General features: G+C 36.3%; 2 protein-coding genes across 3 annotated transcripts in view; one reads left to right on the plus strand and one right to left on the minus strand.

Annotated features, from left to right (window-relative positions):
• The first annotated feature begins 149 nt into the window (after window positions 1–149).
• LOC137198240 (major histocompatibility complex class I-related gene protein-like) lies at window positions 150–10,830 on the plus strand. Its single transcript, XM_067611949.1, has 7 exons — window positions 150–1,067; window positions 2,901–3,173; window positions 3,394–3,684; window positions 4,832–5,116; window positions 7,170–7,295; window positions 8,005–8,067; window positions 8,358–10,830. The coding sequence occupies exons 1-7, from the start codon at window positions 869–871 to the stop codon at window positions 8,504–8,506; spliced, it is 1,386 nt and encodes a 461-aa protein (XP_067468050.1). The 5' UTR covers window positions 150–868; the 3' UTR covers window positions 8,507–10,830.
• Window positions 10,831–11,416: 586 nt separating this feature from the next.
• The window catches only part of LOC137198237 (tenascin-like), a 67,163-nt gene continuing 65,350 nt past the window's right edge, over window positions 11,417–13,229 (minus strand). For both annotated transcript variants that reach the window (XM_067611942.1, XM_067611941.1), the window contains exon 20: window positions 11,417–11,986. In XM_067611942.1, coding sequence (XP_067468043.1) covers window positions 11,888–11,986 — 99 coding nt within the window. In that variant the 3' untranslated portion in view covers window positions 11,417–11,887. The remainder of the gene's footprint in view (window positions 11,987–13,229) is intronic.

The following is a 13,229-nucleotide window of genomic DNA, read 5'->3' on the forward strand; positions in this document are numbered from 1 at the left end:
TTATTAAATAACCCAGAATATGATTAGAGTCTTTTGAACACTGGAAATTATTTATGAGGCTAAATGTTTCAGGGAAAGTGGGAATTATGTAACTCATATCAAACCAGACACTCCACGAATTTTCAGCCTTACATGTGACTGAATGGAAATGATGACTAATTATGTAAACTATAAATGTGTTTAAACTGCGTTTCTTGCTGACAGACAGACTGCTCCCTCACTGCAATTTTATCCATAATAACAGCTAATGGGGGAAATAACAGATCATGAAAAGAAAAATCTTTCTAATAAATTAAGAAAGTTGTTTATGGTTCTTTTATTGATCAGAATTACAGTTAACACAGATGGTTAACTAGATGACGAATCAGAAGAAAAAAATATAAAACTTGGGAGTGATACACTTGAGTTTAATCTGTAAACTATCTCCACTTCGGTATGAAACTGCAGTGATGTATCAGATCAGTCCGATCAGCTGCGGCGTCAAATCAATAACTAATATCCAATAAGGGAGGGCGTGTCGACCGGTAAAAGACTTCCATGAAAGCTGCTCTCATCTATTCTCGCTCATAGCTCCTCAGAGCAGAAATAAGACCCCTCTTAGTTTATACATCCATGCCTTAGATGCGAGCGGAGACGGCGAGGAAGAGACACGAGGAGAGAACAGGCATTTAGCAAAATAAGACATCTTCGCTACGGAGCCGTCATTCTAAAGCATCAGCAATCAAATATGAAGTGCGGCACAGCTGCATCGTCTGTCCATTGTTTTGTTATAGTCCACCGCTGTATTTTATGATCTGTCAGATGAGCATTGCAGTGTTCATGACAACTTTCCTCGAGATGCATTAAGGGAATTGAGACATCCGTAAACATGACGCGCTCAGATCGATTTCCGGGTCACGGGCAGGAGCACAGAGGAGAGAGGAGACGAATACGCCCAAAACAGGAAAATGAGAAGAGCCCTCGGACAAAACTGACTTTTAGTAGAGTAAATGGAGAGTACTTTGTGCTGAAGATGTATTTCATCGCAGTTTTCGTCCTTTTGGGGACGAGACTGACGGTAAACAGCGGTAAGGACGAGTTTTATATAGCACATTAATGTGACTCCGGTTAAAAGTGTGTCTGTTGTGTCTTTGTAACGATCAGTGTAGCATACCCCACCGAAAGATGGTCTGACACTTGAACTGGTGATTTTAGGTTTGATGACAATCCCAAAACCAACGTAAGAGCTGGGTACAAATCACAAAACAAACAACACCTTAACATAGCCTAACATTAGCTCGCATTAAGCTAAAGTTAACTCAATTAGTTAAACAATAAAAGCGACAAAATGATGTTCAACAGGGCTATCTTTTCTCCAGAGCTAAAACATAAATTGGGTTATTTACAATCAGATTTCTGTTGATTATTTGAGTTTAACTCATTAATTCTGATGTTTTTTTCAGTTTTTGTAATGTACTCGTATTCTATAAGCCTACTACATCAAAACAGACATGAGAATCAACGATTTAGAAAATCGTTAATAACTTATGACCTGCTTGAGTAACATGTCAGGATGACTTCAATGTGGCCACGAGTTTATTTTTCTGTTTCAAATATTTAAAAGATAAAACAATGACATCATCATAACTATAGAATAATAGTAGTAATAAGATAATTATTTTAATTATAGATTAACCTGACGATTATTTTCGCGATATATAATTTTTAAGTGTTACATGAGAAAATGCCCATCCAATTTTCCAAAAGCTCAAGATTTCCTCAGATTGTTGGTTTTGTCCAACCAACAGTCCAAAACCTTAAAAAGAAGAATTTACTGATTCATATAAGAAAGAAAAAAGAGCAGAAACAAACTACAGAAAGTTTGACATTTGTGCTTGAAAAGAAAAATGAAACTATTAGCTTCTAATTATCTTAAATTAAACTGTTTTCACTGTAATTATTTGCTACATTGTTCCATGTCATGGCCTGGAATGAATGTTGCTGAAGAATCACGGAGTTCAATAAGTCATTACTTTTGAACTATTCGTGTTAGATGCTTGAAATTTTCAGTGATTATTCTACATTATTAGATGTCTTAAACATGTGAAATAGTTGTCCCACAGTTGCATATTTGCCAAGTTATGGCTGGCTGAAAATTGTAATAAAAAATGTATTTTGTGCGTTGGAGCACTATATCTTCACACTGAACCACATCAGATCTTTTAAATTTTGATATATAATAATCATGTTATAGTACTGTCTTAGCAACTAGGTGCATGTCTGAAAGAAATCAAAATTTCTGATTTATGAGGCATTAAAAATGGAAAAAAATGATTTCACACCTATATTTCAAGCACATATTGCCCATGTATGACAAAGTCTACCATAAAAACAATCATACCACTGGAATGAACATGTTTTATTTAATAAATGCACAAAATATGAAGTTGATACCTTGAACCAAACTATATTAATTAAGGTATCAAACATGCTCTTCATGGTTTTGGGTGATTGTTTTTTCCCTGGTTGCCATCTGATGTTTTGTTTATGTATCCATGTGCTTCCGTTCCTTGTGTCTCTGCCCCCCCCCTCCAACCACCTTATTCTGTTTATTAGCCAGATCATTGTCTGCTTTGTTTTCACCTGTTCCTTGTTGTGTTTAACCAATGATGTCCCCCCTGTTTGGTTCTCCTTGTGTATCTAAGCCCCTGTGTTTAATCAAATTATTCTTTTTGATAATAATGATACATATGCTGTAATCTCCTTGAACTTATTGTTCAGCCCATACATGTGGCTAAATATTCTGATTGATGCCAGTAAATAGATTGGTAAGAGTCCAAAGCATTAATTCAAATCTGCTGGAGCTCATCTGCCTCGTCTGTAAACATGTCTGTCTGTCTTTCTCTCTGTGTGACTCTCAGAGAAACATTCCCTCTCTTACATCTACACTGCCTTCTCCAAACCTGTTGGACTTCCGGGCATCCACGAGTTCACTGCTATGGGTCTGCTGGACGGCAGGATGATCGACTACTATGACAGTGATCTCCAGAAAACAGTTCCCAAGCAGCCCTGGATGAAAGAGCGACTTCCTCCAGACTACTGGGAGAAAGGCACACAGTCCCGCTTGAGCAAGCAGCAGTGGTTCAAAATCAACATCGACATCCTGAAGATACGAATGAATCAGACCGACAATGGTGAGATTCATGAACTATGTCAGACGCAGACTGGGATCACTTTTTGATGAATCAATAATTAACACTATGAAATTAACAACTGTAATACCTTTTGTAAAGATAAATGTTTCAGCAAAAATGAAGCTGTTTTTTTTTCCCTTAAGTCAGGAACAAGTGATAACTTCTAATTAGCTTCAATTAAACTGTTTTTTGTAATTATTTGCTTCATATTTCCCTTTAGATGTCCATATTCTTCAGTGTATGGTCGGCTGTGAGGGTAAGACGAAGGCTGATGGCAGTGTGACGTATAGCCGTGGCTTGTACATGTACAACTACGACGGAAGAGACTTCCTGTCCTTCGATGACACCAACGCAGTCTGGGTTGCCTCCACTGATATAGCAGTCCCAACCAAGAAAAAGTGGGATGGTGTCCTGGTCCTAAAAGAATACACCAAAGACTACTTGGAGTTCGAGTGTATAGAATGGTTGAGTGTTTTCATGAGATACGGGCAAAAGCAGCTGCAAACAGCTCGTATGTATGACAGAAAATCATTTCTGTATTTTTATATCCATTATTACTAGAGATTATAGATGTGGCTTTAGTAATAGAAGGATTACTACGCAGGCTGTTAAAATATTTAACATTAAATCAACTGTTCTTGATATTATTGGTATTCACACAAAAACTGGCTTTTTTTTGTCTTCCTGAATTTTAGTATTTGTCATAGAAAATTGTCAGATCCAGATGTGGCAACATTTCCCATCAACAAACAGCACTTCACTAGGATTATGATTCAATAGTATTTTATTAACTCTGAATCCTTTTGAATCCATTTAGGTTCAGCTTTCAACATTTGTAAGTAAAATGAAAAATAACTTCACGAAACAAAGGCAGAAACACTTCAGTTTCGGTTCCATTTTACAACCTGTTGCAACAACCTGAAAGTGAGATGAGCAGCAGAAGATATTAAATATTGATTAAATATGTATCTGACACATTTAAATAACTGCTATAACCCACTTGTAGACCTTATTTTTCACGAACTACTTGTTTCAAATACTGGAAGTCCTAATTCTGAACTATTAAATTGATTAGCTTAAATAATTAATATGATTATAAATTAAAGTTTGAGCGGGAGATTTTGACAACTGAAGCTGATTTAACTGTCAATATGTCAAGTTACTCAAGGCGTTAACATTCATTGGCTACAGCTGATAGAAGACGGACAGTGTCAGCTACAGTATATACTGTAAATGAGAAAACTGTTCCCCGTCTGCTCTGTACACCAGTCTTTGCAAATATAAAAAAAATTAGCCCTGGAGCTCAGCAAATCCGGTACTTTGCCAATCTGGAACCAAATACAAACGAGAACTGGCTATTGGAACCCAACCCTCGTAAACACCATATTCAATAACAAACATGATCTTCAAATCTCAGAAAATTTTTGGAAAAAGACCAGAAATAATGAAATGAAGTGTGTGTCGTAGCAGCAGTGTTTTTATGTTATCATATCATATCATTGTCACTATTTGTTGTAGTAGTTGTAGCAACAGATTCTATTAGTTTAGTTTATTATGAGGATGGTACAAACAGTATCACATGTGGTTTAGCATAATACTATGTAGCCTCCCTGCAAACATTAACTCACCTAACATTTTCTCTTTTTTTCTCTTACCAGCAAAGCCAGATGTGTACGTGTTTGCTACAAACACCAAAATTAAGATAACCGTCAAGTTGACCTGCCTGGCCACAGGTTTCTACCCAAAAAACATCATCCTGGAGATCAAAAGGAATGGTCGGGTTCTGACTAAAGAGGACGGGTTGCTCTCTTCAGGCGTTCGACCAAATGAAGACGATACCTACCAGAGAAGAGAAAGTGTGGAGATTTTAAGGAGTGACATTGCTACATACAGATGTGAAGTCCGTCACAGAGCAACCAATGTATATGTGGAGAAGGTTTGGGGTAAGAAACTCTCTTATTTCAATTTACAATTTGTCACAGTGCAACAAAGTTGATTGGGGCAAAAATGCAAATGGTCAGATGATCAGACAGGTTATAACCAAGACAAACATAAGAAAATGAGATCCACGTTGTATTAAATCAGATGTAGTCTTTACTTAATCATTTATGCTTCATATTGGAGCAGACCTTCTTGTATTAGCTCAGGATGAGATGCAATAAGAATCTGAATCAAAAACTGCCTACTGTCAAGTTACTTCTTCACTGGAGGGGAGTATTATATTCAAAATGTGTTCAAATGTTTTTCTATTGAAGATGAGGTGGATTCATTTAAGCAATATTACACAAGAGGTGTTCTTCAGTGATGCCTACAGAACTTGGGGCGAGCGCCTCGTTCCTGATGGCATCACTGTCGTGCCAACAATGACGGTAAAACACACCCTTGAGTGTAATATTGTGATTATACAATGGTTACCAACAAAATAAAAGATATAGTCAAAAAGTATTCATATTGTGGGGAAATTCGCTCCAAAAATAAAAAATCTTTTGCTTGTGTTATGTCCATTTCCATGGAAAAACACAGGGTATGAGTAATACCTGGAAAACAATCAGTTATGTCAGTAGACTTCTATGTAATGAAACCTAGTTTACTACTCCAGCACGTAGGCCGACCCTCAGTAACGACCTAGCAACAGAGACGATTTCTAGTCCCTGTTGAGTCAGCCAGCCAACTTGAGCTAATGCTTTCTAGAGACAGTGGGATTTCCCAAACTGAATACATACCACACAAAACTGCTTTCCTAGCTCAATCTTGTTGTAACTAAGATATCCGCTGAAATTTTTTTTTTTCCATGGACAGATTTAGCTACTACCTCCGCGAACTTCACATACATTTTTAAGCTAGTAGCGCTGTGTCACTGACTCACTGGCGCAGCTGATGGAGGATACCAGAGTGGTAGCTGAGATATACTGTCAACTGAAGGGAAAATTGTGTATGGGGGTGCCAGGTAACGATAAAGAGTGGAGAAGGGTTCCCCACAATCCCAAATCAGTTAATTTCAATCCAGTTTCACAATGCAGATGGCCGCCCACCTAGAGCCGGGGTCTGCTTGAGGTTTCTTCCCGTTAAAGGGGAGTTTTTCCTTACTGCTGTCGCCAAGTGCTCATGGGGGAATTGTTGGGTCTCTCTCTCTGTAAATCAAAGAGTATGGTCTTGACCTGCTCTATGTGAAAAGTGCCCTGAGATGACTTTTGTTGTGATTTGACGCTATATAAATAAATTTGAATTGAAATTGAATTGAAACATAAAAGAAAAACATCTCAAAACTCTGCTCTGGGTTTTACCGCAGATCCCCACAAAATAAAACAAACCAAAGACACTAGTAAAGCAACACAGTACATAAAATAAGCCCAGCAGAAATGTCAGATGGTTTGGTCCACCGTGTTTAACTATATATCTTCAAACGTTACAGTTACAGCTGAAAATGACAACAGAAAAAAACAAGTTTGCCAAGTTCACGTATAGCAATTCAAATCAACCACCAGTCTTCTACCCAGAAATGACTGTTGTTGTTAGCGCAATGTCACGGTCCATAGTTCTAATCAATGGCGGAATAATATTTTTAGTGATGAGGCATTTTTCATTTGAGCATGGCTAGGTGTGCTGTCATGTTGATTTGATCACGTTCTAAATGTCTAGTTGACCAATCAGATTGCTTGGTCTGATCTAAATGTTGTATATTGTATATCATTTTTAGCATTACAGTTAGTAGCTACAAGGGAAAAACCACAACATTAAGGGGCAAGAACCAACTTTTTTGAATTTTGAAATTTTGGACTTTTTGATAAGAATCCTTTTTGACCCTTGACATAGTCTCCAAATTTCATGTTGTTTTGTGTCATTAAATTGTATCTTATCACTTTTATCAAATTATCACTGATTATCACGTCTACATTTTAGTACCATGCATCAACACCGAGTCCAATGAAACTAAATATTAATGATGTTAAAACTGAACTGAATGTGAAACTAACGTAAATGTTTTCTATGTTTTAGATCATAAATATCCTGACCCTCCTGGAGGAGACATCAAAGGCACTATTGCTGGGGTGATTGTGGTTGTGCTCCCTGTCATCATCGTGGCTGCAGTGCTGGTGGTGTTGTATAGAAACAGGATGAATGGTAGGTGTAATATATAATCATTGTGTTTTCTCAGCAAGGTACCTGTGGAGTGAGATATATTTTCCCCATATTTTATTTTATATCCTATAGAAGAAAATACATAAAACATTTAATTCCTCAAAAAAACTAGATCTATTAAGAAAATGAACTGATTCCTGCAAGTTTTCCTTTTTAAGTTTTACTAACACTTGTTTTCTATTTCTTTAAATTGAATTGATTTAAAGAGTAACTACACACTCAAACTCTGCTAGTTCCCTCCATCCCAGCATATATTTGTATAAAAGATTGTTTTTGCGCACAATATAACATCTCTTTGCCACAAAATAAAAATATCTTCTTTCTGGACATCAGGGGCTTTGTACATAAAAATGTTTGGGGTCAAAAAAACAAAAATTACAAATTGAGTCTTTAAAAGCTGGTCAGTTAAATCACAAGTTTGGCCAGTTAGTTAGTTTAAAGGATAAGGCTGGTGTTAAATATATTTCTTATTGTCAACAGTAAAAACCAACCACAAGTAAAACTACAAAGTGATGAGTCCATCTCTCAATATTTTTCAACAGAGCTCTGCGGCACAGAGGAATAAGATATATCACACAATACTTGTTAGTATAATAAATAAATCAAAAGCAGTTCAGAAAGCACAGACAGGATATAAGTAGGTTTCCAAACATGTTAACACATACTTCGATGCATTTTCTTTTCTTCACAGGATCCAAAGCATCTCCCAGCAGCAGCAGCGGTGGTTCTGGTGGTTCTAGCACTGATGTTTCTGGTAAGTATCTTCTGTTGACTGATTGAAGGTGCACCATGCAGGTTCATACTTTGACAGCCTCAAGTGGCAGCAAGAGATAAATTAAAGGTTTAAAGGAGTTGCAGCCAAATTACAAAAACCTAATGTTCTATCTTCATGTCTAGACATTTGTAGAGGTAACTGAGAAAATATGTTTTGTAATTTGGATAGATGAAAAGTTAATACCAACATTGCATTTTAGCCTCACAAGATATGTAGAAAAGCAGCATTAGTATGTGTATAGAAAGTAACACGTCTGTTAATTCTTGCAGACAACAGCTCAGCCAATGGATCAGCCAACGGCTCAGACAATGTCTCCGATGGTTCCAGTCAGCCTGAAGCCCAAGAGGAACCAACTCACCAGGAAACAAAAAATGCATTACCAGTGGGAAGGAAATATAAAGTAAAAAGGAGAGTTTGAAAAACCAGAAGATACATTGAGTTGACAGATAAAACAAAAACAAGAACAAAGTTTTTAATTAAGCTCAGAGAACTTCTTTAAAAGGTTTTCAAAGTTAACTGATAGTTTAACAATGATACTACCACTGCTACTGCTACTACTACTACTACTACTACTACTACTACTACTACTACTACTACTACTACTACTAATAATAATAATAATTAAAGCTGCAAGCAGCAACGATCGGGTCCTTGCACCTTTGTGCATGTCAGGCTGCACTGCAGTTGAAGGGTTTTATTGCGGTTATGTAGATGTGTTCAGGGTTTGACTCTTGTCGGACATTGCATGAAGGAGATAAATGTCATTTTCTGTGTCCACCATGTGGCGTTAGAGAACACACATTAATTATACAACAAGTTGCTGTATATCATATGTGGACCACACCATGTAAAGTCCATGTAAATCAGATGATGTTTGTCATATAAGGCTGACTTCCTACTGTCAGTAGGTGGTGTTATGACTATGAGTCAATATTGACATGTAGATGTGTTTAGGCTGGGACTCTTATCAAGCATGAGATATTTGGTGAGAGTTGAACGATGTAAATTCAAGTTACAACAACATCCTATTTCATGGTGAAACATCGAAGTTCACCACGTTGCTACAGCAACGGCTTTCAATGAAAACTCAAGATTTTGATAAGTTTTCATCACAAAGGACTTAAGTCCACACTGACTAAATCTGAAGTCGGGTTAAATCTCTAGGAGGAGTTTGTTAAAATACAATGCCTGCAAATGGCAAAATCTGCAGAAATTGCAAAGTAAATTAAAATGGCCAACTTCCTGTTGGGTATGGCTCCAAGAGGCTTTTTTGTGCGCTTGTGTTTAAATAAACCTGTTTGTTAAACCTGGATGAAGTTATCTTGAAGAAGGAATGCAACATATGTGTGTTCCTGCATTGTTACTGCTGTTATTTTGTTCTATAGTGTGCTACATAATGTCGCCACAGTTTTCAAACTTTCATCACTGTTAAAGGACAGGTTCACAGTTTTTCAAGTCTGTCTTAAAACAACAGTCAGGTGTCCATATGAACAGTGAAAGAGGTTTTCTTCACTGTAATCATTCCTCCTGTGCATACTGGCTGTTAAAAGATCCTCTTGAAATGCTCTCTCATTATAAGTGATGGCGGGCAAAATCCACAGTGTGTCCACACAGTCATTTAGTGCAAAAATGTATTTAAACGTTGATGTGAAGCTTATATGAGGCTTCAGCAGTCTGAGTTAGTCATATCAAGTGGATATCTGCCACATTTACAGTCTTTTTGGCATCAAATTCCCTAACAAAAACAAAAAGAGGGACTGTAATGTTGAAAGATATCTACTTGATTTGACTCATTTGGACGGCTGAAGCTTCATATTAGCTTTAGATAAACTTTTAAATACATTTTTTCACAGAAGGAGGACAGTGGATCTTGTCCTCCATCACTTACATTGTAAGAGCATTATGAAGGGATCTTCTAATGGTCAGTATAAGCAGGAGGAATGATTACAGCAAAAAAACCCAAAAAAACCCATGTGTCATCCCATCCTTAAAATAATTAGATATTACCAGTGAACCTGGTCAGATTTTAGTGTTCAAATGACAAAGTCCCATTTAAATGTCATGAAATGTTCTGGCTCTGTTGGTCTTTTAACAGAATCTTTTGAGTCTTTTCACTCAGAATATCTTAAACCAAATTTGGATTGATTTATTTTTAGTTGTACAAACTTTCATTTAGATTTGACTCCAGGATGTTGAGATCAGGGCTCTGTGGGGTCCAGACCATCTGTTGGACTCCTTGTTTTTCTTGTAGCTGAAGCTAGTTCTTTATGACTCAGGCTGGATGTTTGGTCTCATTGTCATGCTGCAGAATAAATTTGGGACAATCAGACGCCTCCCTGATCCTATTGCGTTATGGATAAGAACCTAAACATCTTAAGTGCCTAAAACTTTTGCACAGTTCTCTTTATACAGTATGTCTGGCCATTTTGCATTAGGAATGTACTTGTACTTTTAATACTTTTAAGTACATTTTGCAATGAATGTGTGTTGCCTTGGAAATGTTTCAAAGTGTTAAACAAACACTCTCAGGTGTTTACTACATAGCTATCTGTATTAAGTGTTGAAATTTTATTTTTGTCACTACAACAACTGATACTTGAAATAACGGCTGTTTTTTCCAAAGATGAGGTGAAGTTAAAATCATGTTTGTGAAAATGTGATCAAATGTGATCTCAAACTGCTGTGAAGTGACTGTAAAGTCATTGTATACATAATAAAGTGCTAAAAATATCCTAGAAAACATTCTGGTAATCTGGTTTCTATGATGTTATGGATACAACGACACTGATTTCAATCATTTTACAATTGTGTCCTTTAAGGGGGAATATAAAAAAGGGGAATAAAGACTGGAGAGGTTTACAAAAGATGACAAAGTGACACACAGGAGCAGAAACACTGAGAACAAACAAGACTCAGCATCACTCACCTGCTGCTTTCCAGAGATCATAGTGAGGGGACACAGTGCATCATAAATCTTACAGCCTTAAGGGGGGCGCTGCTGCTGATCTGTAGAGCTGCATCAATGCCTCAAGTTTCTACAGGCTTCAAAGCACAACAACATCCTCCGTTTGATTTGATTTCAGGTGGCTTTTATTTGTTCCAGAGGCTGAAAACTAAGAGCTGACAGATCATTTGGAGTCAGAAGCTTTCCTGATTTTACTTATTTGTATTTTCTTTGAAGTGTCTTTCAACCTTTTTCAACTTTTAGATCCAAAGAACCCAAATAAAACCCCACTGGATGAAGTCAGAATACACCAAGATCATTCTGTATCTACTAATCATCAGTCTGTATCTTACTGTATGTTTGACTACTGACTCTGTTTCATCCCAGTTCAAATAATGAGGCATTTAGTATGATTTTTATTTACATCAAAAACAATGAAAAGCCTGCGTGCACAGACAGAAAATCACCTCTGAATCAGCAAGAAGAGAAACATCAATAAAAGTGCTGCAAACAGCCATGTTTACATCATACATTATATTGGGGTAGAAGTTCAGATATCTCTAAAATATCAGCATGTTATCTGAAATACTTTATATTTTTGTGTAATTTGGGGTGAAATGACCCTTTAAATATAGAGAAAGTTGGAGCAGCCCTGCTTTAAAAATACGATAAAAACATGAAAACTGTACAATCTACAGTAACATACTGATAACTGTCCTCTATACAAATGAAAAAATACGTCTTCATCTTGTGTGTGTATGTGTGTGTTCCTATGTGTGTGTGTGTGTTTGCACGCATGTTGTCCTCGCTGCTGTCCAACACGTGTTTAACAGTTCATTATCTTCTCTCATCCTCTCATCCTCTGGTCGGAGGACTGAAGGCTGCTGGTCTCATCTTCATCTCAGTGAACGGGATGGAGAAATCTTTTCCTTTCCAGGTGGTCCAGATCACACCCTGAAATAAATAGTACAAAACAATTCAGGTCAAACTAAAAGAGTGCAGTACTGTCTCTAAGCTCTATATTATATGATATTATATATATAATATATTGTCTATATAATATAATATAATATTGTATGTAAGTGTAAGAGTAATATACAAACTACTATAACAATATCATATATAAGTAATATGTAACTATGTCTGTATTAGTATGTTTATAATATAATAGAGCATAGTGCATGATTTAATAATATAGTGTTACATAATGTATTATAAGTAAATATATACAATATATAGTTAAGTATAATATAAAGTATAATAACATTTTAAGTATGTATTATTGTTGGGGTTTTGTCAGTATTTCTTTATTTTATGAGTCTGCAAGTTTCTTAACGATTTCTAAGTTTCCTGAAAAGAATGATGTAATTTACGACTAATCATGAAAGAAAAAAGAAGTTTGGTGCAAGAAAATCTCAAATTAAAACCAAGTACATATTAATGAATTATTTATGTATTATTGGAAACTTAAAACACATTCTTAGCTTTTCTATTTATTTGTTGTCTGTGCAATGCTGTTTTTGTTTTTAGGTTTATTTTTGTATTCTACACTTTTTCCCTCCTTGATCCTCATAATTACGTCTGCCTTTTTATTTGATTATTCTCATCTCTCTGTAAAGCCGCATTTGTTGTTTTAAATGTCCTCTATAAATAAATGGACTAACTGATTCATTTTCAGACTATATTGAACTGTATCCCTGCCTGAAGACAAATATCACATTTCTGCATGTTCAGATGCAGTGGACTGACTAAAAGACTCTTAATGTTACATTAACAGTTAATCTGAATTAATTGATTAATTGGAAGTGTACACATGGAACACTTTGCACATCAATAGTAACAAACCCTGTAGTTCTTTCCAAGAGACTTCATTGTAAATTCTGGATTGTTAAAATAAAGCTTTATAGTTCTAACAGGTCCTCCTTAAACATCAAAATGCAGCACTGCTGCCATCATGTGGTCAGAAGCAGAGACATGACTGCATTCTTCACTTGGTCTCAGCAGAGTTCACAACGCTCAAATCTTTGCTCTCACATCTAACTCTCTCACTGATGGTTATGTCGACATTTTTCACAGCAAAAACTTGTCTAGGAATATTTAGGAAGTCAGGAACTTTAGGGCAGCTATAATCAATATTCTTTATAACTCTACAGTCTGAGCTGTCAGTGTGTAATATGTTGGTCGTGGCTCGTAGTGA

This window comes from Thunnus thynnus, chromosome 15 (assembly GCF_963924715.1).
Source record: "Thunnus thynnus chromosome 15, fThuThy2.1, whole genome shotgun sequence".
In the NCBI taxonomy this organism is placed as follows: domain Eukaryota; kingdom Metazoa; phylum Chordata; class Actinopteri; order Scombriformes; family Scombridae; genus Thunnus; species Thunnus thynnus.